This window comes from Phoenix dactylifera, chromosome 5 (genome assembly GCF_051530095.1).
Source record: "Phoenix dactylifera cultivar Ajwa chromosome 5, Ajwa_hap1_PhDact_Kaust_v1.1, whole genome shotgun sequence".
In the NCBI taxonomy this organism is placed as follows: Eukaryota; Viridiplantae; Streptophyta; class Magnoliopsida; order Arecales; family Arecaceae; genus Phoenix; species Phoenix dactylifera.
Genome location: NC_143194.1, coordinates 37,275,310 through 37,300,068, shown reverse-complemented (window position 1 = coordinate 37,300,068; position 24,759 = coordinate 37,275,310). Strand labels below are relative to the sequence as shown.

At 37.0% G+C, this 24,759-nt stretch overlaps 1 protein-coding gene across 16 annotated transcripts; it reads left to right on the top strand.

The window, feature by feature from the left end:
- The first annotated feature begins 2,493 nt into the window (after positions 1–2,493).
- On the top strand, positions 2,494–24,410 carry LOC103720804 (Pre-mRNA cleavage complex II protein family). Of its 16 annotated transcripts, XM_089930987.1 has the most exons (17): positions 2,503–2,688; positions 2,783–2,853; positions 2,952–3,047; positions 3,827–4,066; positions 4,201–4,324; positions 4,439–4,495; positions 5,699–5,923; positions 6,019–6,542; positions 6,646–7,883; positions 7,987–8,084; positions 8,201–8,234; positions 10,776–10,945; positions 11,145–11,328; positions 14,747–14,927; positions 16,508–16,619; positions 18,762–18,903; positions 23,973–24,410. In XM_089930987.1, the coding sequence occupies exons 9-17, from the start codon at positions 7,690–7,692 to the stop codon at positions 24,067–24,069; spliced, it is 1,212 nt and encodes a 403-aa protein (XP_089787113.1). In that variant the 5' UTR covers positions 2,503–2,688; positions 2,783–2,853; positions 2,952–3,047; positions 3,827–4,066; positions 4,201–4,324; positions 4,439–4,495; positions 5,699–5,923; positions 6,019–6,542; positions 6,646–7,689; the 3' UTR covers positions 24,070–24,410. The 16 variants fall into 16 exon arrangements, with proteins under 16 accessions (XP_088578828.2, XP_089787112.1, XP_089787113.1 ...); XM_089930994.1 differs by lacking the exon at positions 4,439–4,495 and having other exon boundaries at positions 6,646–6,777; positions 18,762–18,889; XM_089930990.1 differs by having other exon boundaries at positions 6,019–7,883; positions 18,762–18,889.
- Positions 24,411–24,759: the final 349 nt, after the last annotated feature.

Below are 24,759 nucleotides of genomic sequence, written 5' to 3'. Positions count from 1 at the left end.
TTATATAATATATTCATATATTAGAATATTATACTATGATATTATGTTATATTATACATGATATTATGATATATTAATATTATATCAGTAACGTTTTAAATTTATATAAGGTTGAAATTGATCATTTTCTCTAATAATTGATGGGATAAGGAAGGGCATTTAAACCAAGTTATACCGGATATGAACTTGTACAATGAAACCTTAGGCATAAAATATACTTGGCACGGCGGTAATTATGAGAGTGTGGCGAATAAATGGGATAAACTTATGCCTGACAACTTGCTGCTTATCCCAATAATAAATAAGAATAAATCCCCTATATCCTTAATCCTCTAAGGGCTCATTTAGTTCGTGGAAAGTATTTTTCCTCCTGAGATTATGATTCCTGAAAAGCATATTTCTAGAAAAAAAAAAGGCCTGAAAAAGTACTTTTGGCATGTTTGGTTAATCATGGGAAAGTGATAGATTTTCAGAGTGCTTATGTTTGGTTGACCATCCATTTTTCTGAAAAAGTTATGTGTAATTTCTATTATATCCTTAATAAAAATTAGGTATTTAATGCTTTTTTAATGTTGAAGGGCTATTTTGGAAAAAAAATAAAGATAGAGTGATTCCGCCTCATGGGAAAGTAACTTTTCCATATTTCTCATGGGAAAGACTTTTCTATGAAATGTGATAATCATATTCCCATGGAAATACAACTTTTCTATCTCTCTTCTTTGAAAACTCCAACCAAACAAGAGGCATCTCATTATAAATAAGATTCAAAAGTCATCATCTCTACCAAAATAGCATTAGAATATTAAACCAACAAAAAAAAAACAAAAACCAACATCTAGAGACTAGAGTATTAAACCAACAAAAGAACGCCCACAGAAATTACTGCCATGAGTGAACAAAAGAACAAAAACTTCAAAAGAGCATCCACTACTCTACCAAAAATAGCCTTGGAGCATCAAGCAAACAAACAAACAAACAAAAACGTCAATATTCCTTACTTCACCACGCCCCCTTCGTAGGAAACGCCGATAGAAATTACTGCCTTGAGTGAACAAAAGAACAGCAGAAACTTCAAAAGAACATCATCTCTACCAAAAATAGCCTTAGAGTATTAAACCAACAAAAAAAAAAAACAATATTCTTTACTTCAATATGCTCTCTTTGTAGGAAACGCGCCCAGAAATTACTGCCTTGAGTGAGCAAAAGAACAGCAGAACTTCAAAAGAACATAACTTCATATCGGCGATTATATGATAGGTCTCTTAAAAAGTCCAACCATCTAAAAGTCCAGTTCTAAACAAGCAATGTTTTATTTCATACCTCTTGGAACTTTTTTTTGCTTCCACTCATTTTTGCATTAGAGAATCAGTGTCATTTCCAAAAGAAACCAATTTAGGTGCATTGAAGTGGTACCATAACAATGTGCCTTCTTGAGAAACTGGCTCATATATGAAGATAAACAAATCAAGCTTGCAATGGTTCATCACCGAATTCCTTTGCAGTGAGCCTTCCTTCTTCCATTTATTTTATCCTATTGCTCTTTTTTCTGCTGTACAGTATTTTCAGGTCATGCCCTTTTTTTGATTCAAGTTCAACAACCCATGCTACCATTTAATTGGATGGAGCTAGTGAAGTTTTTTTACCCCTTTTCTTTTCAGATAAATGTTCTAAGGGTTGGGGACAGTCACTAGTGAAGCTGAGTACATTGAAAATGAAGTAAAATTAACTGGTAGTATTTGGTAAGGAAGAAATTTTTCATGCAATAATCAGTTTAGAAGTTGTCTTCTAATAATAGATTTTTAGTTGCCTATGGTGAGTTATGCGGTCGCTCATGATATACTTGATAGAAAAGAATTCAGTAGTTAATAATAAGCCAACAAAAACGTTCCAAATATTTTCATCATCTCAAAATCATATTTAACTAACTCTAATCTAATTAGAATGGCCAAGCACCATCTAACCATAAACTTAATCTAAGTTGAATATAATTTAAGATACAGTTTAGGCTAGAGAATCCCAGTCTAATACTGGATTGGATTGGAATGGGGATCAAAGATGTGAGAGAGGGTTGAATTAGCCCTCAACCCGACCAACCTGCATGAGTTGCAGCTCTACTTTCTTATGCATTCACACAATGTACCAAACTCCCTTTTTCCTCTTGAATCTAGTTTCATGACCTCGCTCGGCCATTACTTTCTAGTAGGGCTAAATCATTTGGGACCCTTCTATGCCTAGGTAAGTTGTTCAATGAATACACTTTCTCTTGAATCTTCCTCTTCCTTGACCATTCAACTTTGCGTTGACTTGTAACCCCGAAACAATTATCTGGGCCTCCAAACAAGTCCCGTAGCAAACTTAGTATGGTCTTTTGAAGCGCAGATCAAATAAACGGGCTCTGCTAGGGCCGACCCAATTGCGGGCCCCTTGGACGTCGGCACGCGGTTCGCTGGACTGGCCGGCCCAACTCTTCGTTTCAGCCTTTCAGGGGCTTTCGGCTTTCGTAGAGCAACGGGAGGACGGACACTTCCGGCCCGACCGGCGTGCCGGGCACCAGCCGGCGGCTCAAACTGGCGAAGGGGAGCGAGCTCAGGGCGGAGGTGGGCCCCGACAAGCCGGTCCGCGAGACGCCTCCTCTCCGGCACCGAGCTTCCTCCGGAGAACTAGCTCGCCATCCCCCCTCGCCGAAAGGCACCTATTTCTTCTATCGCTTTCTCTTCTACTGGTAACAAGATGGTGTCCTTTGGTTTGCGCCCTTTTCTTGATTTTAAAACCCTTGCTCCAGATTTTCACATGGAACAAAGTGCGACCATTGAATTGGATGGAATCAGCGAAGTTGAATACGTTGCAAATGAGGTAATTTAACTAATTAGATCTGCTTTTCAAGAAATTTCTGTTTTCTTGGATTTCTGGTTCTTCATCAGTCCAAATTTTTTCTTATGATGGATTTTTAGACCCCTATGGTGAGCTATGTGGATAGCGATGCCATTCTTGATGGACGAAGGCTTCATGTTAAAGCGTCCCAAGGCTGTGATGTAGATTCTTCACAGGCATTATGCTTTTTATGTGTTTCTGACCCTTAGTGATCGATGAATTCCTTTCAATTTTGTAAGTAATGTTGCTGGCTCCAAGTTAAACAATGACCGCATTCTCAGTTTTGTCTGTTTGTGGGGAAAGGCTGCTTGTGGAAAACTAAAATTTTGAAGGATAACACAATGTTCACGTGGAATGATGAACGTAAAGACTATGGGTTTGATTGTCGTCATGGCAAGTTAGAGATTTGGGATTTGGTATTAGTTTGGCAAGTGAAGCAATTTGACGGCTTGTACGAGATTTTGGCAAAAATGTGATAGTGCAATGAAGACCAAAGAAATATGCCGGAGTAATGATAGGTAAAGAATATAAAGAATATGCTTGAGGAAGGATAAAAGTTCATTCAATGATCAGGTATATGGAAAAAGATATATGTTGTTTAGTGCGAAAAAAATATATGGAAAAAGAAACAGGAAGTTTTGTGAATCTGCCACCATTTACATAGCATGAAATAGCTTGTGTTCGGATACATAATGTAGTTGGAGTCCTGTAGTGAGATGGGCTACCCTATGTAGATTTTATTAAAACATGCATAATACTGATTAATTAAATGGATTTGCTTTAGTGCTAGTTTTAAGGCGAGAGGTCGCGTAAGTTGTCTTGCAATTAGAAACTTGGTAGGTGTTTAAAGCATCCTTTGTGGAGTTTGTGGTCTTTAAACCATTTTCCCCTTACTTTCCCCCTCTAATGAACTTTTTGATTCAAAGTTCAAGCATTTACTGTCTTATTGTTTCAGGGTCCTCAAAGTGATTGTTGTTGGACCTGCGGATTCCGGAAAAAGTAGCTTGTGCAGGACACTTCTTAGCCAGGCTTGCATACAGGGCTGGAAACCGGCATTTGTGGATTTGGATATTGGTCAGGGTTCTATAACAATTCCTGGATGTATTGTTGCTACTCCAATTGAGATGCCTATAGAACGGTGGAAGGAATTCCTCTAGAAATGCCGATTGTGTATTTCTATACGCACCCTACTCCAGTAAGCATGATTTCTTCATTACAAGATTAGTGATTAGTACATGATAGATTGGTCTACTGAGTTGGTACCTCTTTGTTTCTAATACTAGCCTATTTACTTGCACTGCCATGATTATACCATCTGAGTGTCAACAGCGAGCTGTACAAAGTGCTTGTGAAGGAGCTAACCTGAACTCTGGAAAGTCAATTTTCTGGTAATGCTGACTGTAGAGCTGCATGCATGGCGATCAAACACCTTGGGATGGGTAGAAGGCCTTGGGTATGAGGAATTTTTTTGTAGTTCACATTATCAGCTTTCTCACCAAGACGGTAATATTTTTTTCTAAAAATTAACTAGTGACGCATTATTCATCTGTTTAGTCTTGGCGTGCAGTTGCTTCTTCATGCAATTGAGACCTTCAATGCAAATGTTATTGTGCTCTTGGGACAGGTTATATTCTTTATGTTACAATTGACCTCATATTTTACTTGAGAACCTGTAATATGCATGAATAACTTCTGGCTGAAAGCGAATCCTTCCCTTTGCCACTCTTGGTTTTGAGTAAACGTTTTGATATATAAATGTTTCTGGTTTAAAATTTGCTCAAAGATTCAGCTAAGTACATAACAGCTATGCGACTTATGTGCATAAAAATCCATCCTCTGTTTATGGTGGTTGTGATATTATTAAATCCTTATCTTAATTAAACCTATTTTTTTGGTTGTCAATTTTGTCCCTGTTCTAGTAGGAGTTCAGATTGGAACATTAAATAAATAAAAGCATTGCTGGCAAACATCAAGTGAATTCCTGAAATGCACCAGCTTGTACATGGAACCATAGGGAAGTCTTGTTTTCTGAATTATAGACCAAATTTACACATGCATAAATTACGATCTCTTTAGGCTGTTTTTGGTTGTGGGCTAGAAATCCCAGGATTGATATCCTTTAGCCTTGGTATCTCACAAGATTCTCTTATCCCTGGGTCAAGGAAAAATTGCTATCTGGTTGGGAGTTGGTGAGGTTAACTGAAAAGGTGGGAAAAGAGATGAAAGGGAAGTTAGCCTGGAAGAGAGGGCTAATGTTGTCGAGCAGGCGCTCTTTATTCCCCCAAAAAATAGCAGCATTTGGCAGGATAGTGGGATAACCCAGCCATATTCTGCTGTTATCCCGCAATCAAGTGCAGCCTTTGAAATGCTTTAATATTTTGAATTTCAGAAAATGCTGGCTGACTGATGTCTGAGAGCGTACCTTCAGCTAAGGTCCTTGATTGAAAAAAAGATGACATATATTGATGTGATAAATCTTATAAACATTGTTGTTTAAATCGTTCTTGGATTCACTGTGTTCTGTTGGTCCAGAAAGCTTATGTTGGGTGGTAAATAGGTTGTTCCGAGTCTTGATGGATGTTAGTTTAGCTAGTTCTAGTCATGATTAGGTTTTGGTTATGGAGATGTTTACATTATAACTACAGTTAGGTACTTCTTTTTTATGTTTTGCCAATTAATTCAGGAAGTTTACCTTATTATTTTCAATAATGATCTCATCTAACTATCCAATTTCAAATCTTTCTAGAAACTTTATAATGTTTCACTACAAAATTCCCAATTTTATAGAAGATCTCGTGTATAAATTCTAAATGGATTTTCTTTGCAGGAGATCTTTTACAGGCTTGCCTTTGTCTCTGCATTCAAATATTGTGAATTTCAGTGATATTTCTGTCTACCATATTAGTGATGGTCCATGGGCACCCCAATCTGCACGCCCTATAGGTGCAGAACCTGTTGGTGACCCTACTTGGTTGCCGTTAAATAAACCATGACTTACTCCATCTAGTTCTGGCTGTTTCATATGCAAAGGAACCTGATTGAATCATCTCCAGCTATATATTCTTGGTTGCTTATTCATATCAAAATATCTGTCATACTACTCAGTCAATCTGCATAGCTCATACTGCCAGGTCTCATTGGATCCAGGAACCCCGAAGGTGTTCATGCATCTGAGATACATATCCTACAGTTTTAAATAAGGAACCAAGATACTGGACTTCTACATTACAGTTGTGGTAACTTTCATATGGTCATAAATTTTAGCTACATAAACTAAAAATTGGCTTCTTCTCAGTTATATTACCATTTTCCCTGGCACTGGTTGGTATGAAGAATATGCGAAACTGAAAGTCTACTCTTCCTCTAGACCTCTACTGGATTTCCTGTGGGCATTAGTAAAATTTTAGTTGGTGATTCGAGACAATGCCATAAATCTAGATACTAGAAAGATCTAGTGAGCATAGCATGAGCGGCACGGCTAATACTGGAGTTCTTCTGATTTGCTGGTTCAGATGCAGGTTTTTTGTACCTTGAGCTACTTCACAGTTAACTTTCCTGGATCTGCTAAACTCTTGAAATTATACTATGATATGTCTATGTTGGTGGCAGTGTGGTAGAGTCAAGTCATATTCTTTCTTCTTACTGAATCTTGTCAAGAAAAGGAGCAATTTGTATGTAATAAACATGGATATCGAGTGCATTATGAGATGACAGTGTTTTCTTTTTACTGATCGTGCTGGAATTTTTTGTCAAAATGCGTGCACGTTGGCTCAGGTATCAAGGAACATGGAGCTGGGTTGCTTTTGGGTCAGAGCCACTGCGTAGAGATGCTTTTACATACTGAATCATTACACTACTTTTCAAGGCGTCAACCCAGCGATATCAAGCAGAGAAACATTAAATCATGTAAGTGGCCAAAACTATCGTTCATGGATATCACGGTGTTCAACAATAGGTAGTTTCGTTATCCCAATTTTTTTGGGACAGCCCTAAAGGCATATTTAGTTGAAGAAAGTTGGACTTTGAAATAGAATTAGGAATGGGTAATTTTTATTTTAGCCATTTGGTTGGAAAGAGTTCCATTCTTATTTCAATTTCAGAAAAAAAATAAAAAACTTCAATTCTTTAAACTTTAATTTTTATTTTTTTTAGTATTTAAATTTTATTTTGATTTCAATTTTGATTTTGGACACGAACCATGTAAGTTATAGACATGTAAGTTAACTCATGTAAGTGGCCAGGTAGTACGTTATTCCTTTTTTTTTTTGGGATAACACTAAAGATATATTTAGTTGAAGAAAGTTGGACTTTAAAATAGAATTAGAAATGGATAATTTTTATTTCAGCCATTTGGTTAGAAAGAGTTGGAGTTCTATTTTGATTTTGGAATGAAATAAAAATATTTCAATTCTTTAAAATTTAATTTTTATTTTTTTAGTATTTAAATTTTGCTTCGATTTTAATTTTGATTTTGGTGGAGAACCAAATATATTGGAGATATAGTTATTTTGATTCTATTTCAAATCATTCCAATTCCAATTTCGATTCTAACCATGAATTGGATGTGTCCTAAAAGTATGTTTGATTCACAACTAAAATTAGAAAAAAAAATTGAATACTTGAGTTTCAGAGAATTGAGGTATTTTCGTTACTCTCGGAATTTGAATAAAACTTCCCCAACCCAAACCGAATAAAAAACCGACACGGGAGACGGGTGGGGTTAAAGTTAAACCCAACCCTTGCTGGCGCCTATATAAACCCAACCCAAATCCGAAGCCTACCTGCATAAAACCTGCAGTACCGAGAGCGAAGAAGCCAATGGTGGGAGCGGGAGAGAGCGGCGCCGCGACGTCGTCTCCGCATCCGGAGGTATTCATACCTCCGTGGTGGGCGGAGGCGGCGGAAGCCATCGCACGCGCCTCCTCCCCTCCGCCTGTGGCCCTCGTCTGCGGCCCCAAGAATAGCGGCAAGTCCACCTTCTCCCGCCATCTCCTCAACATCCTCTTGCAACGGTCCGCCGCTCCTTCTCCTCCTTCGTTTTTTTATCTTCTTTCTCCCTTGGATTCTGTACCGATTCACATGGCTCCTGAAGAATCGCTCGGTTCTTTTCTCCAGGTATGAACGAGTGGGATATTTGGACACGGACGTGGGGCAGCCGGAGTTCTCCCCTCCCGGCTGCCTCTCTCTTCATCTCGTCGACGAGATTAATCCAGGCTTGCTTCTTTCTTCCTTCTTTTCTTTTGTTCAAGCCCTTTCTTTGATTTCTTGGGAAGTAGCTCACGGAAAGAATCGTTCTTGATTGTAATGGTTCTCTTTTCTTGCTTTGCAGATTTGAAGAATCCGTGCATAAGGCCACCTGAGAGGTAAGCAATAGATCTCCTTGATGGTATTCGATTCATGTTTTCTTGTTTTTCAGATGAGCCATTTTTAAGTTGTTTGATGCCTGCTTTAGGTATAACTGTTGCAATTTATTGATATGATGCATGATGTCAATTTCTTGACGAATATTGTAAGGTTATATATTCTTCTTGGCTTAACAGAAGTTGGGGAATGCTTTCTGAATTCAGGCTTTAGGAACGTGGTTGCTTGTATCAACCCTTGATTTTTCTTCTTGTTATTAGTCTGGTGGCACATTGGTGATTTGCATGAGATTTTACTTTGCAAACAATAAGTCGAATATCTTAGCTGCCAAATGGCCTTCTAGGTTTTATGTAGGTTCTTTTGCTGCTAAAGTTTCCTTGGCTTGGATTTGGCACCAAGATGAAGAGCGTTGGTGGAAGGTTGGGAGCCTGTTATTAGATTTCCAACATTGTCAGTTGACACCTTTACTAGTATAACTGATTGCTATAGATTTGTTGGGCTTGTTCGTAATCGCTATGGTTAATTGCACTCATAAAAAAGATTATGGAAGTGCAGTTCATGGGTTTCTTGCTTCCTTCATGATGTACTCTTTGTAAAATCTTGTAGAATCCCTTTTGACTCCTAAAACCTTAATTCAGATGAACGTGGCTGACAATATAACCAGTTAATGCCTGCTTTGGTCTTGTCTAAGAGCGTAGCTATATTTGATTTATATCTGCGTTGATATCTCTATCTCTACACTTGTATACAGTAAACATACAACTCCTATGGGTGATGAGTTTAAAGGTTAAAACTCGATGCCAGCTTTGAAGGCTAAGTTGAAAATGCATGACTTCAGATCCATTACCCATTCTGATGTGGCCTGATATGATTATGTGAAACCCTAAACCATGAATTAATTAATATGACTTTCCAATTAAATATTCTATGGGTCTAAGCAAGAAATATAGGAGATAGGTAAGCAATAGAGGCTATGTAATGATAATAAGCAAATACAATAGCAGAAAGATGTTCTTGTGTATTATCCTTGTTGAATGTTCTGATATCATGTGATTTTATTGGACTGATTGCAGTCCTTATGAACCTAATGTATTTTTCTTTCTTTTTCTCTTGGTTTCTTCCTCGAATGCTATATTTGTTGTTTATTGTTTGAAGGCTTTTGTTCACTAAAACAGCCATTAATCCGTTGAAACCTCAAGAACAAGCCTGTTCAATATTAGAAGAAAAAGATTGTTGTGTTCCACACAACTCTCACACGGCAATTCAAAGTCAGGTTGCTTCACGAGAGTTATTTACCTTTCTTGTTGAAGGCAATATCTTTCACTCAAGGAGGGTGGTCAGATGTACATGTGCATCTTGGAAAAGTCTGCTTGCCATGTGGCTTGGGCCACAAGCAGTTCTCTCTTGTTGTAGGCCCTGCATCTGAGTCATATGGAACCAAGGATTTCAAGGGCATGGAGTATGGTTCATGGTGTTGACAGGCAGTCTTTGCCCCCATATGATGGTGATAGTATGGGTCATATGGATCGGGCCATATGGTAAGAGGAACCAATGTATTAGACAGCAGATACATGATGGGTAAAGGTTATGGTTTGGTACTTTGGTGTTTCGGTCTTGTAAGGGCTTAAGATATTAAGATTAGTATCTATTTATTTAGATTTTAGTATGGGTACTGAATAATTAGATCTGCAGTTCCTTAGTTTATTAATGGAAGGAACAGACTCGGGCTTGCTGGAATTTTCTGCACACACCTGAGTTATTATCTAAAATGAAATTAGAAAGCAATTGTAACTTTAGTAGCATCCACTAGAGGATTGGTTCGGGTATGAGCTTAAAGAATCTGGATTTCAATTGGTTTTATCAAAGGTAAACAAAATTTAAAAAATGATAAAAATAATAATAAAAAACTTATGAAGAACAATGAATACATGGAGCCCTAAACATTCATGTGAAAAAGTATAGAGAAATTTGGATGTCATGACCTACAAAAGATGAAGTCATCACCATGAGATATACAAGAAATAATCTAAAATTTATTGCAGATCTCAGTTGTGTGGATGACTGTGTCAGGTCTCCCAGTACACCATCATAGATGTTTCTCCCTATTAACAAACATATATTTTTAGAGGAAAGAAAGAAAGCTTAGTTACTTGAGGCAATTTGTCCTTTACATAATAGAAAACCTTGATTATACATAATTCAAATCACATGGAACTCCAAAAGATCTTTTTGATATTTAATATTACTCAAGATAGGACTGCTACAAACTAAAATGCTTACATTGTCTACTTCTAAGCACATGTGCCTAATTTAAAGAGTCATATGACAACCTAATCACTCACTTATAGTTTCTTGATTTCCTCACTTTTCTTCAATTATTTGGATTTTTACTACAACTGGACATATTACCTCCATGTTGACAACTGATAATGTCGCTGATACATAGAATTATTTGACCAGATTATCTTATGTGTCAGCCTTTAATTTGAACTTTTCCTCATGCTACTACTAACTATTCTTTATCTTTTTATCGTTTCCACCAGGTGCTTCTTCTATGGTGATATTTCTTCAAAAAGAGATCCAAATGCTTATTTAAAATGCATTTTCAGTTTATATGATTACTTCATAAAGGAGCATTATGACCCTAACGAGATCGGTAGTCCTGGAAAATCAATGTTACCTCTAATTATTAACACTCCTGGATGGGTGAAAGGTAGGGTTCTGAAAATTTTTCCTTGCTTTAATACTAAAATTCTGTTCTTTAAGAAATGTAGAGGCTTAAGTAACGTGCTTGAACTTAGGATATGGTTTTTTCTTCCTCTTCTTCTCTATGGCCCAGTGTTTGTAACTTACCAACCCCATGATGTCTTTGTAATTTTTTGGTCTTGATTTCTTTTTTTCTTTGTTTGCAGGTACTGGTTTTGATCTTTTAGTGGAAATGTTAAGATATATCTCTCCCACTCAAGTGGTTCAGATACGCATCTCAGTAGAGAGCAAGAATCTTCCAACTGGCACATTTTGGTTGGATGGTGAACAAAAGGGACCTGTTGATTTGATTGACATCTTTTCAGCACGTCAGGATTCTTTAAATAGATCGTGAGTAGTTAATCATATATTTATTTTTGTAAAAAATAGAACATACAGAGGGGCAGAATGTATAAATTAGTCAGAAATTCTTTTCTGGGTACTTTTTAAGCTAGACTCTGCAGTGGGAATATCTTGAACTGACAATAGACAAACATAATTAGTTAATAAGTCTCGAAATGATTATCCTGTGCACATGATAATCTTTGATGTTTGATATATCTTTCCCACTCAAGTGGTTCAGATACGCATCTCAGTAGAGTATAAGAATCTTCCAACTGGCACATGTGGTTGGATGGTTAACAAAAAAAGACCTGTTGATTTGATTGACAACTGTTCAGCATGTCTGGATTCATTAAATAGATTATGAGTATTTAATCTTAGATTTCTTTTTGTAAAAAAGAGAACATTCTTAGGGTATGGAATATATAAATTAGTCAGAAATGCTTTTTTGGGTACTCTTTGAGCCAGACTCTGCAGCGGGAATATCTTGTATTGACAATAAATAAACACACTAGTTAATAATTTTCGATATGATTATCCTGTGCACATGATAATATTTGGCACTTATTCTTTCTTTCTTGCCATTGTTATTTACTTGCACAACATTTTCCACAACATTTGCATTCTTTTCTATAAATGGTATGTCTTTTTTTTTTTGAAAAAAAGACTTTGAGGAAGATAAATATTTATCCTTCATGACATTTGCTGAAAATTTTTGAGTTGGAACTTTACAGATTTCTTTGCTTATAAAGGCATCAGAAACCATTCCATGATTCTGAAGGACAATAATTTGATGTAGGAAAATCTCATCTTTGATTCACAAATTAGCTAAAATTTATTTACAGCAATTTTCAATGCTTGAAGTAAATTGAATTGATTCTACACTCAAAAGGCTGCTAAATTTCAAAAAGCAGCAATTACATTGCTGTTCTTAAGGGGTCCAAGGCATCCGATGACCTTCAAATAAGATTGTATCACTGCCTTATCCTGGAAGATGTGTTTTATTTATCAGGTATATTTTGATACAAGCAATTATGTACATATGCCCATTTACCTGTCATAATTAGTAGCCCAATCAGCTAACCCTGTTTCTTTTTTATGTGTATGGTTCTGCTTCATTGCCTCATTTGTTTCTAAATCCTCTTGGTCTGTAAAAGAAAATTAATTCAAATGTTGAATATCAAACTTATGAATTTGAAAGAATAAAAAAAAAAAAACTGTTATGAGGTCAATGTTAAGGAGCTGGCCTCAAATATGAGTAGAAAAATCACCTTGATGCTAAACCAGATCAAGCCTGGGTCTTCTTAGCCTCTCATTGAGTTTGTAGTTTAATTATATGAAGGAAAGATGCCAGGTAAGTAGTCGTAGCATCTTACCAACATGCAACAAAGAAAAAAATTCACAAACTTCTATTACATTCTATATATGATGGTTACAAGCTGGATAATGCTCTCCTGTTTATAGACCTCAATCCTATCCTATTTCTAGACTCAATTTTAGAAAATTCTTACTGATGCTCCCGAAGAAGATACAAACTTTCCTATTAAGAAAACTGTTGTAGGAACTGAAAAGGGGAAAGAAATAAAACTACTTAGTACTTTGTAGGCTCTGATCTTTCTTCTTTCCTCCACATTTGTCTACTTCCTTCTTTCCATCCTGTGTAATTATCGCCCATCTTCCATCTCTTCCTGGTCCACAGCAAAACCTTAATGAGTTAATGACATTGCCATGGCCAGCCTTCTGGGACTCCCATAGTGACCACCCTGGCTTTCATGGTTCACAAATAGAAGATCCTTATTGGGGATGTTCAGCCATATGAAATGATTTTTTTTGCCTTTCATGTGGACTTATTTAAGGGATCTACATAAGGCCAACCTCTTGTTTCTCTCTGATTTTTTGACTGGTTTAAAAATAGCCTCCTTTTTGGGTTTCGGTTCTTGAGGGGGCTTGTAGCTGACTTACTGTCATCGTTTTTCTTTTGACCATAAATTATATGGTCCCTCTCCTTGGGCTTCTTTCTTTATTATGGGATGCACCTTGCTTTTCCTTCACCTGTCTGCACTACTGAAACTCGACAGAATGATACTAATGACTGAACTTTGGAATGGTGTACATATGAGTTGCCATTCAGTTTCCCCCTTGTCTCTTTTACTTTTCAGATTCCTTCAATCAGGAGCACTATATATCACCAGTAACCGATAAAGAACTCTGGGTAAAAAATTCTATTCTTAGAATCACTTCCATGCTTCTTTAGATTGATCTCAGCAATCTCTCATCTAGCCCACTGATATCAGGAGATTTGGTCATGATTAAAACATTGATAAATGATCCTACAGTAAGTATGCTTTCATTTGATGGCATCCACTTGATGTTCTCTCTAGTTGGTTGGCCAAGGTGTTTGTATCTTGATTTTGGAGCGCATTTCCCTTATACACATCCATGTATGGAATCTTCACACTTCGATGCATCTCATCTGGCCTACGAAGTTCCCTCTTATCACTGATAATGGTGAACTAGGATGCTGAATATATTGTTCCAAAATGAGAAGCTCAAGCAGAAATAATCCAGAGCTGAGAAATGGGTACTAGGAAAGGAAGTCCATCCTAGGCTAAAGCATAGTTTATAATGAATTTGCAGGAGCAGCTATGACACTCAACAACCTTGAGGGATCTCTCAGGATAAAGTATTAAAATGATTTCTCAACTCCAAGCAGAACAGGAGTTTTGTTGTAGAGAAGTTAGGATGCATATTTTATATAGTTAGGTGCCTTGGATGACTCCTTGATGAGAAAAAAGTGAATCCATGTACCTTGCCAACTTGTTGAGACATCTTATGCCTTTGCTTTTGGAAGTGACGTAATATATGCCTTGCAATAGATGGTATGAAGGCTCCCATAGCTCTCCTAATATTTTTACTTCTCCATTATTGATTCCTACTTCTCACCATCCAAAATATCCTTAAAAGCATTACAAGTGCTAAAGTGGAATGCTTGTTGATTGAGTGTTAGCTTCTCCTAGGTGCGGTATTTTTCATCTGGATATAAGTTAATACTTCATATATCCAGTGTGGCATGTGTGCATGGCTAAGCAAGCCAACCACAGGGAGATTGCCAATAACTATCCAAATTCCAACATTTGTCCTGAACACCAATTTAGGTTGTGTGTTCTTGTTGCCAGCTTCCTTACATCATCAAACAGAGCTAGGATCTAAAAACTTCATGGTGTTGCAGCATGCTTTTACGTAAAGAAAGGTAAGGAGTCACATTTTTATAATGTTATACGTGTTTGAGGATGCTGGTTCATCACATGATTAAGTGCTCTATTTCTTTCGTATATTCTAACTTTCACAATTCTCAGAGTATGTGAATAGATGCAAATCTGGTTTTACTTGCACTTCGTAACACTAATCCATCTAGCTCTGTCTGCAGGGTGTTGATTCAAAAAGATGCAAAAGTTATGCGAGATCGTCATCTTTTTGACTACTTTAGGCAATGTTTTCCAAGTGACCTGAATATTGTAACTAACAAGGAACTTGCTCATGCCTTGGCTTCCCTCCCTCCTTATGAAGTTCCTTTATCAAGGCTAAAAGTTATGCATCTCCACTGTCAGGTTAGCTGATAGATTGAATGATTTGCCATTGTTCAGTCTTGGAAAATGAAAATTTGGATATATTATGATTTTGCCCTCTGTTCCAGTGTAGTTGTTATCATGCCTGATTGTTTACTCACTCATATGCACCATTTAATGGGTGGATCATGCATTAGAGACCATATCCATTTGGAGATTTTAACTAAGAGGGATGCTAGACCTACACATGCGTGCAGGTTTCTTGGGCTTACATGCACTGTAGGTCCAACATCTATCCCTTGAACAAATCAGACATATGTTTATCAATCAGAATGGTATCCAACCCAGTTAAATCCATTTTAATCCATCTGTCCACGTCCATCTCCTCTCTCTGTTCTTCCTCCTCTCGCTATTGTAGGGCATCAAGATTGTAAATGACTGGTGGATGTGACAAGGTCAGCTGCCGCATTCCATGTTAAGATAGTGTTAGAGATTCTCTCCTCTCCTGTCATTTGGGTGTCAAAAATATCCCACTGCATTGTTTCAATTGGGCACAGCTGATTTCACAGATTGTAGTTATCTTATATAGTGAGCTTCAGGCTGTCTTCTAACCCAAAAAAGACATAACAAAAAAGGTGTTGGAGATGATGCGGCCAGGGTGGTGCCATGGAGGAGGGGATGGCAGGTTTTCATGGCCTTGTGTGAGGAGTTGAGCAGCGGAGTTGGAAGGGGTAGAGGAGGAGGTCGTTATGGTGTTAAGCTGCAGCAAAGTTGACCAATAGGGGGAGGGAAGGCAGAGGAGGTGGCTGATGGAAGGAGGGTGGGGGGGCTGTCTTTTCCAGGGGGAGAGGAGTTGGCCCAGTGATAGAAGGGCAGACATGAGACCAAGTGGATACCCATTCCACTGCCCTTTTAAGGTTTCAAATCATTGACCAACACCACTTGCAAACGAAGAAGCAAAGGTGATCGTTGGTGGGAGGAAAAGAGGGGGAGATGAAAGGTTAGATATTTTAATCAGCAGGAAACCTTCCCAGGCAGCCACTAGTCATCGGATTGTTGACCTGGTCAGGGGGCTGGCATGAGAACCAACCACATGTGTAGGTCCAAGAAACCTACGCATGCCTGCAGATCTACCATCCATCTTGAGCTAATGACACAATTATAGCCATTTGAATAATGAACTAATGGTCATTGAATCACACTGTTGTGACTACATAGGAAAGAACTAGTAACCACTGCAGTATCATAACACTGGACGGTTAAGAACTACAGTATGCTATCTCACTAGTGGTATGAGTTGCAACAGAACCATACTGACCATAACATTTTGCAGTAGATGCAAAGAATTGTATGCCATTCTGCTTCGGAATGTTACTTTTTATGCTTATGGACTTTTCTTACCCTAGACCATAATGTTTAAAAACTGCCATTATGTTAGATATTAAGAAATAGCAGGATTTGCATGAGCAATATAATATTCACCTTTTTGTATCATTCATAATGGCCCACTTGCCCTAAAAGTACTATTATCAGTAATTTCCTGTTATCTTAATCATAAACATTAAGTTACCATTTTCAAGTTGTATTTCTTATCCTTATGAGCTTATAATTGTTTATTTTAGGTTCCAAGTAACGAAGTTTTTCACAGTCTAAATGCCACAATAGTTGGCTTGGCAGTTAGTTCTGATGGGCCTGCAAAATCTCAATACTGCATACCTTGGTGTGTCGGACTTGGTAATAAACTAACTTTTATTTCCATTCATTATTCCTGGAACTGCTCAAGCAAGCTGTGTATGTTTTCTAAAAATAAATATCCATGATATTCTAATGATGCCCCCAATAAGTTTAAACTGATTTGTTAGTTACATTCTTCTATTGATTTAATCTTTTTTTAGAATTCCATGTTTATTTGTAAAATGTTCATTCATGATTCATAATTAGAAGTTTCATGGGACAGTAGTGCAGGTTCAATAAAAGTGATCCAAGCTAATTTCAACACAGGTAAATATCACATCACCGAAACAAAAAGGACACAGAAAAATGACATGCTTATACCTTATACAGATTTTTTACTTCTTGTAGTATTCATATTCCTCATACACCTGATTTTAGTAGTAGGTTATATCTTTGTAGCAATCCAGAATATATATAGTACTAGGACCCCTTTTTAAAGAATTCTTTCCCCCCTTTCAATCATGTAAAATTTGTGTATCAGCTTAGACTAGAAGTCCTTTTCCTGTATCTGGGAATAAACCTTAAGAAACAAGATGCCACAAATCTTAATTATTAGCATATCAGAACTATGTAAAAATATAATCCAGCAGTAGAATTTAGCCCTTTTTAATGGACTCTCGTCTTTTCCATCCTGCTTTGATTTTTTACCCCCTGCTTGATCATGTGTGGGAAGATTGCTTGTCAGTTTTAGGAACACAAGAATGTTTTTCTTATCAGGGTGATATGACATATAAAGAAAACAAATTAAGCTCAAGATCTAACATGCCACAAAATTGTTAAAACATTGGCTAAGGAGAATACAACCATTCTCTGTACACTAAAGCAAGCTACCGGACATCATTTCAGTTCTTTTGCAAACATTTTATAAATTCTTCATGCTCCCTTTTAACACTCCGTAGTTTCTATGACCTATTTAAGATCTATTGACATAGATGAGGAATCTTCTACTTTCAATACCACTCCTCTGTAGTCTGTACACTTGTTTTTTTAACTTTCCGATGATGCAAGCCTCCTCCATAGTACGTGATGGATATGAAATTGAAGTGATTGAAGAGACTTTTCCAAAAGAGATACCAGAAATGCACGAAGTGGTCATTTGCAAATCCTTCCTCGTGATATAAAGATATTGGCAGAAGACACTTATGTCTTGAAACCCATCTTTTGGGAATCCGTACCATGTCTAACAAACATATCCCTTTACTATGTCAAAGAAGTAGAATATTTAACGATTAAATCATGGGACAACTTGTTATGAAAAGCAGAAAAAGAAAGCTATTACCTCATGTTGAAAAACTGAAGCTGGAGTCTTGAATTGTCACTCCATTAACTCGTGGTTGTTAGGATGTAGTTTGAGTGGGAGCAGAAGGATCAGCAGTGAGATGTCACAGTGCCTAATTAGGCTCGACATTTTTTTATGAAATAATTAGGCTCAACAGCACTCTATCATACGAATAATTGTCATCATCCCTTTTCAAAATTAGTTGTATTATGTGAAATATTCTGCAAAAAATTTAAAAAGTGAATGGTATGAATGATAAAAATATGACTAAAAGGTCTTATATGATCAAGAAAAGTTATCCTCATATGGAACATTGTCACTAATCATTAAACATTTGCAAACCATCCAAATAGGAATTGTCATAATATATTTATAGTTACAACATCTAATTTCATGTGATCTAATTGCTTCTCAGATTATATTTGTAGTTTCTTGGGACATCAGATTCTATTTTTCTTTCCATATGAAGATTATTCTTGCCATATCTGATACTGAGTGCTTCTGTACCGATACTGTTCAATCTTCTCCAAAATGTAGAAAAGAATGCATCTTCATGTATTCCTGTCCAGCACATGCTCTTCTTTCTGGCTTTTATATAATGACATCCTACATAGAGGTATAATGATGAATTTGATGACAATTTGTAATGATGAACTTCTTACTAGCTCTTATAGGAGCTCTTTTCTGGAGATATTGATCATTGAACTGTTTGGTATGTACATGCATTAATTATTTATCTGTAAGCAGGCCTAGTTTTAGGTCATCTCTTTTTTTCAGCTATAAATTATAGAAACATGGAAACATATTTACTTTGCAGTACTTTAATTTTGTTTGCCATATCAACTGAAAACTATATTAATCAGGCATTGTGAGAGGGATCGACAGATCAAAAGGTCTAGTATATGTGATTACACCTGTTCCTTATTCAAGTCTACGAAAGGTTGATCTTCTTCTACAGGGCTATATTGAAATCCCAACTGGTTTGCTGCAGGTAATCCCGCTGAAGTAAGATTTCTGCTAAATTCATATTGATCTTCATGTTTTTTGCCCAAGAGGTGCATGTTTGAGTTGACTTTTCTTTTATAGAAGCCTTTTTCTGCAGTAACATCTACATTTATGCATGCTTCGATGATATATCTTTTGTCTCTCTTTTTTTCTTTGTGAAAAGTATTTCTGTGAAAGTAAGCTTTTGACTTTTCTTGCCGTGCATGCAGAATTAAATATCTTTTTTGGGTTCAATAGGGTCAAGGATCCTCTTCTTTTCATAAATTAAATAGCAAATTCTTTACACTAAGATGTTTCATGTTTTACCTTTCCTCTAATATATGAGTACTTTTTCAATTCCCAACAAAATCTATTGCAGACAAAGGATATCTGATGCTGCTGTAAATATATCTCCCACACCTAGTAAATTCTTCATTCCATATATTGCTTCAGAAATTCTGCATATCGAGCCTTACCTCAACTAATTTCAATCAGCTTCATGATAAAATTTTTCATGTCATATCATAAATTACTTATCAATAACCATTTGATATATCTACTATATCAATAAGTGCATTCTTTGATCATTGTATTGTTGTCATTAATGTATGGCATGCTCGATCATGCATTTAGGAGCTCATGTTTATATAATAAAAATGAAATAGAATGGAGCATCTCAGCAATCATTTGTGATCAGTTGCAGTATTTACATTTGTACATTGTAGTGTACTAGCTACAATGCACGTGCTTGTGGACATGACTTCTAAATCTTTTTAGATTTGAGATAATGTAATTAAAATCTAAACTTGAAAAATATCTAAAAATAATTAACTCGTGATTAATTTTTCTAATGCATCAAATCTCACCTGTCTCTTGGTTCAGAAGTATTCTTCCTCCTTCCTTAAAAGCTCTTAGAGTCCAGATATTTTAGAAATTTCTGAATTCTTTCTTTCGTGCTAAATTGAATTTTCTATCCCCTATTAATTAGGCATATCAATACTCCACTTTTTCTTATTCTCAAAGTCCAGCAATTTCAGAATTTCTTCTTCCACAAAAGTCATGCATGTTTTGTTAAGGCTTCTAAGAGAGAAATTAGATTAGAGTTGGTATAGGAATATTGTAAATTTTTAATGCAATGATTCGATTAGGGTTTTTCGGAGTTAAAAATTGGGAAACTAAGATGCTTTTTTTATAGTTTAGGGTTTAAGGAATTAGAGTTTCTATAGGAATATTGTAAATTTTTAATGCAATGATTTGATTAGGGTTTTTCGGTGTTAAAACTTGGGAAACTAAGATGCTTTTATTATGGCTTAAGGTTTAAGGACTTAAGGATAGTAGATAGACCCCTGCAAAGTTGATGGAGCATGAGACAGAGGATGAAGAAGCCTGGGAGTGGTTCTATGAGCCCCATTTAAGGTTAACACCATGGCTAATAGCACACGTCTGGATGCCCTCTCCCATTCGTTGGTCAATAAGTCTTGTCTAGGATGCATTATCGAGTAAAGATGTTTATGGTAGTTGGTAGTGGCTTGGAGGGAAGCATTTTAGGTTGTCAGGGGTTGCAACTGCAATTCTTCAACAATGAATGAGGGGATGTGGATAAGATCCAGTGCCCACTGTGTATCACACCAAACTCCTGATCGCACTCTGGAGTGTGATTCACATGAGCATTGGATCTTAGTCCTGGTTCTCTATCTACCATTTGCCATGTATTGCGATTGCATTACTTGGTGACGTAAACAGTTCCAACTTGGTGAGTTGTTTGTCAATGATGAGGATGGCAGGGACTCCATGGTGAGGGATGAAATTGAATGGTGTATTAAGAACCTTTAACTTGAGAAACCAGCTAATAGGAGACTGACACTAATAAAGGAGAGTTTTGCTTTCCAATGTCTCTTCTGCACTAAAAGTGGAAAGCCATACCTATCCCAATTCAAGGAGAGGAAGTGCGCCAGGAAAGTTCAATCAAGTCAAGCCCAAATCAGGTTGTGCCAGAGCAGATTAGGTCCAGGTTTAGGTCTGATTGGGTCTAGCCCACAGCTGATCCATCCCAAAATTAGATTGAATTCAAATTGTATCCTTAAAAGAATGGCCAGTTGTAATTTGCAGCACCAAGCTTCCCATTGATAGGGCATGAGTTTTATTTCAAAAAATATTCAACTAAAAGTTCAGAAAAGCTTTATTGAGAAACATCAATTTTTTAATAAATTATTCAAAATTGAACATTTGACCGATTTCTCTTCCTAATTTTCTGTGCTACTTCTTTTGATAGACCATTGAAGAAAAACATTTTCTTGACAGTGACACTATTTCAAAATTTCGTGGAAAATAGGAGAGAAATTAATGGAACTTCTTGGAGTTTAAGAAGGAATTTATTGACTGGAAAAAGGTCAATGATAAAGGTGTGTCTCTGCTTGATGGGTTTGTCAGTATTAGAAGATACTTTGATTAAGTATGTTGCATGAATCATCTTTTTCCTGTTTTTCTTGTATAATAGACGCCAAGATAAATTGAGCATGGTAAGTAATTATCACGTCATTTTATAGACACTTAGAAAGTTGTGTTTAACTGGAAGTCAGCCTATCCTTATGTATGTGTGAGAGAAAGATAGGTCTTACCATGGTGGCAGTGAGAGGGAAATAGGAGGAAGAGTTGAAGGGGGCTGGATTGTTTAGCAATTATTAAGAGTGACTGGATCAGTCAGACATGAGATTCCTTTCATGAAATGAGACCACCTTCTCTTGAAAAAACGTGTTAGAAATCTTCATTATGCTTGTTTGAAATTTTAATTTGTTTATGTTTTTTTTATGTAAAAGGCAGCCTCAAGGTCTGCCGCACCGTCCGGTACGGGGCGTACCATACTGTATTGAGAGAAAACCGGTACAAGACACACTTTCAAATCAGTACAAGCCCTATACTATCCATACTGAGACATACCGAGGTGCATACCGTTCCGTACCGACGCGTATCGAGATGAAAATTGAGAAAAATAGTTAGAGAGCTATTTCGGTATAGAGGTGTACTGTACCGAACCGATAAAGTACTGACATGGTATCTAGTACTAAGATTGCGGAGCTTGGGCAGCCTTAAACTTGCATCCTAGCTATATGTAGTCTATATTCTTTTCTACATTCCTAGTGCTTTACAGAATACCACTACACCTACACCTAGTGCCTAATGCATCTAATAAAGTTGTGCATAACTCCATGTGTCATAGTCCAATTTGTACTCCATTGCTAGACCCAATGTCTTCATCCTAGGATGTAACTCTTGGTTTTGAAGCCAACCAGCGGCTGGGCCTCAATGAAACATAGGTTGTAGTTGAAAATCTAAAGTTGCTGCTCTTTGAATTTCAGTGAGTAGAATTTATCTGCAACTCAGAGTTGGGTTAAGGATTGGATGTTTCGTGGGATAGAGAGAGAATTTGAGGCTTTGGTTTGGATAGCTGTCATTGATGATGTAGATTAGATGGTTATGAATTGCTTCAGGACAAGAACGATTGATGTTTCTATATACAGCATAGCATTGCCTCTATCTTGCTCAAAGTTGCAGAGCAAACATACGACATGACTCAAAAGTTTTGGAATTTTTGGATTAAGGCTGAAAACCAGTCAGAAGATATCATCAAACTCAGTGAAATAACTGGATCCTAAAGTCTATGCCGTATAAATAGATGACAATTGGGAAAAATTGCCATTAAATAAATTGGATACCGACTCAAAGAATTGAAGCAGGTTGAGAGCCAGTGTGAGAACTCCAGAGTTTAAAAGTCAACTTTGCACAAATGACATAAAGCATGTTCAGGTAAAGAGAACAAGAGCATCATGAGTTCCCCAAACATTCACCCTGAGACCTATCTGCCATGTTCAAGCTATAGGCTATGAGCTGGAGGATAGCGGTAGGTACATTTTTAGCTGAGCTTAGAGCTGCTTGGGAGGGTGTCTCCTACACGAGGTGGATACTGGGCGCAGGTCGCCTTCTTCTCGAGGGGGATTCGACCACTGTGATTGAGTGTATCCAGGGTCGGGGGTGCTCAGCTGAGGATCGGCCGCTGCTCCACGACATTTGCAGAGTAATAGGGGAGTGTGACTCCTACCAGGCCATGCACGTATATCAGGAGGCGAACGGTGTTGCAAACTGGATTGCTTCCTTCGCGGTTCATCACTCTGGAGGTTTCACCTAGACAGACCACGGGGCTGTGCCAATGCCTTTACGTAGTATTTTATTTTTTCAATTTTGTTGGTTGTATCCACACCTGTCGGGTGGGAGCTGCCGATGTACCAAAAAAACAAAAGGCTACATTTTTAGGCTCAAAATCTGTTTTCTTGGAGAAGCGGTAAATGATTGTACTTGATACAAGTGGAAGTGCACTAGAAGCTCATATTTACTTTGCCAGATAGGCCGTATCAGCATGATAGATTGTCCTAATCAGATCTCATTAAAGTTGATTATAGTAGACTCTCCTTTCAATTTTTCACAGCAGCGAACCTCAGCGATCCAAAACCACAAAGCCAACTACAACTAAATTGAAGTGTAGAACTTGCTTTTAACATGTACTTAGATAGCTGAAGTGTGAGACACTTATATCGTTGTTCCACCCACTCTCAAATTTCTATACATAGGCTTCCTTAATCATTAAGATCAAATTAACTGCACAAATATTATTAGTCTATTCGGAACCTAGAAATACTCAAGTATAGTTTCAGAAAGTTGGCTATAGAGCCACAATTTTTTTAAATTTATCTGTGTTGTATTTCTTTTCCTCCAAAAGTAATTCTCAACTTAGATATGCATATCACTAGAAAAAATAAATATGATAGAACAACTTAGACATGCACATTCTTTTGTGCAAACTTAAAGAAGCATGAGTGATCAGCCCTCTTAAATTTTGATCATTTTGAAACCATTTTTTCATGCATATCAGATAGCTCTTATGGACAAAAACTGCATGCTACCTTATGTGCAAATGAATTGCATGCACATTATTATTGGTTTTTTGGCTGCAAATTATCATGTATTGATGGATATTTTTAATAGTTAGCATACATTAGTATTTAATTGTTTATCTCTTCTAATCAAAATCTCCTCAGGTACGTGGATGCATATCCCCTTATATGTCTACTAAGGTGCTGCACAAGGTATCAGATAAAGATCTATAGGGGGGAGCAACTCTTGCCTCGACATTAATTACAAGATATTAATGGATGCTGTATCGTTAGTTCACTCATCAACAATTATAGAAGCCGGAATTGTATCATCAGCACTGATGCACTAGACGGCATAGGTTATCAACCGCTGCCTTGCTCTTGCCAAAAGGAAAAAAAGAAAAACCACTGCCTTGTTTGCATGCATCGTCTTGTACCCTGTTAGCCTCTTACAACCAAAAACATGTAGCCTTATTTCAGTTATTTGAGAACAGCTTTATGAATCCTTATTGTTAAATATTCCTACTGAAAGCTACCTCAGTATAATTCCTGTTGGTCAATGTAAGACTTATCAATTTTTCTATAGTTGAAATGTTTTTTTTATTTCTATTGATATAAATATATATATCTCAAGAATAATATTTGGCTCTTAGGTATCCAAGTGGTTTCCACATCGAAACATGCTTTCATGGTTATTGCATATCCAGAGAATATAATGTACAAGTAGACCAGGATATTGTAGTGGTGGTGTTGTGGACTCGGAGGGTTTCCTGCATTCGGATGTCCTGCACAACCAACAGATATGGGGAGTGGTTCAGAGAGATCAGGACAGCCTGCGGTAATTGGCCTGGAAGATCTTATCCCACGTACAGCAAGCAGAGACCAATATTGTCAGATTTAAGACTATTGAATTAGCAGGCGCCCCTTGCCACCATCCATGAATAATACTAAA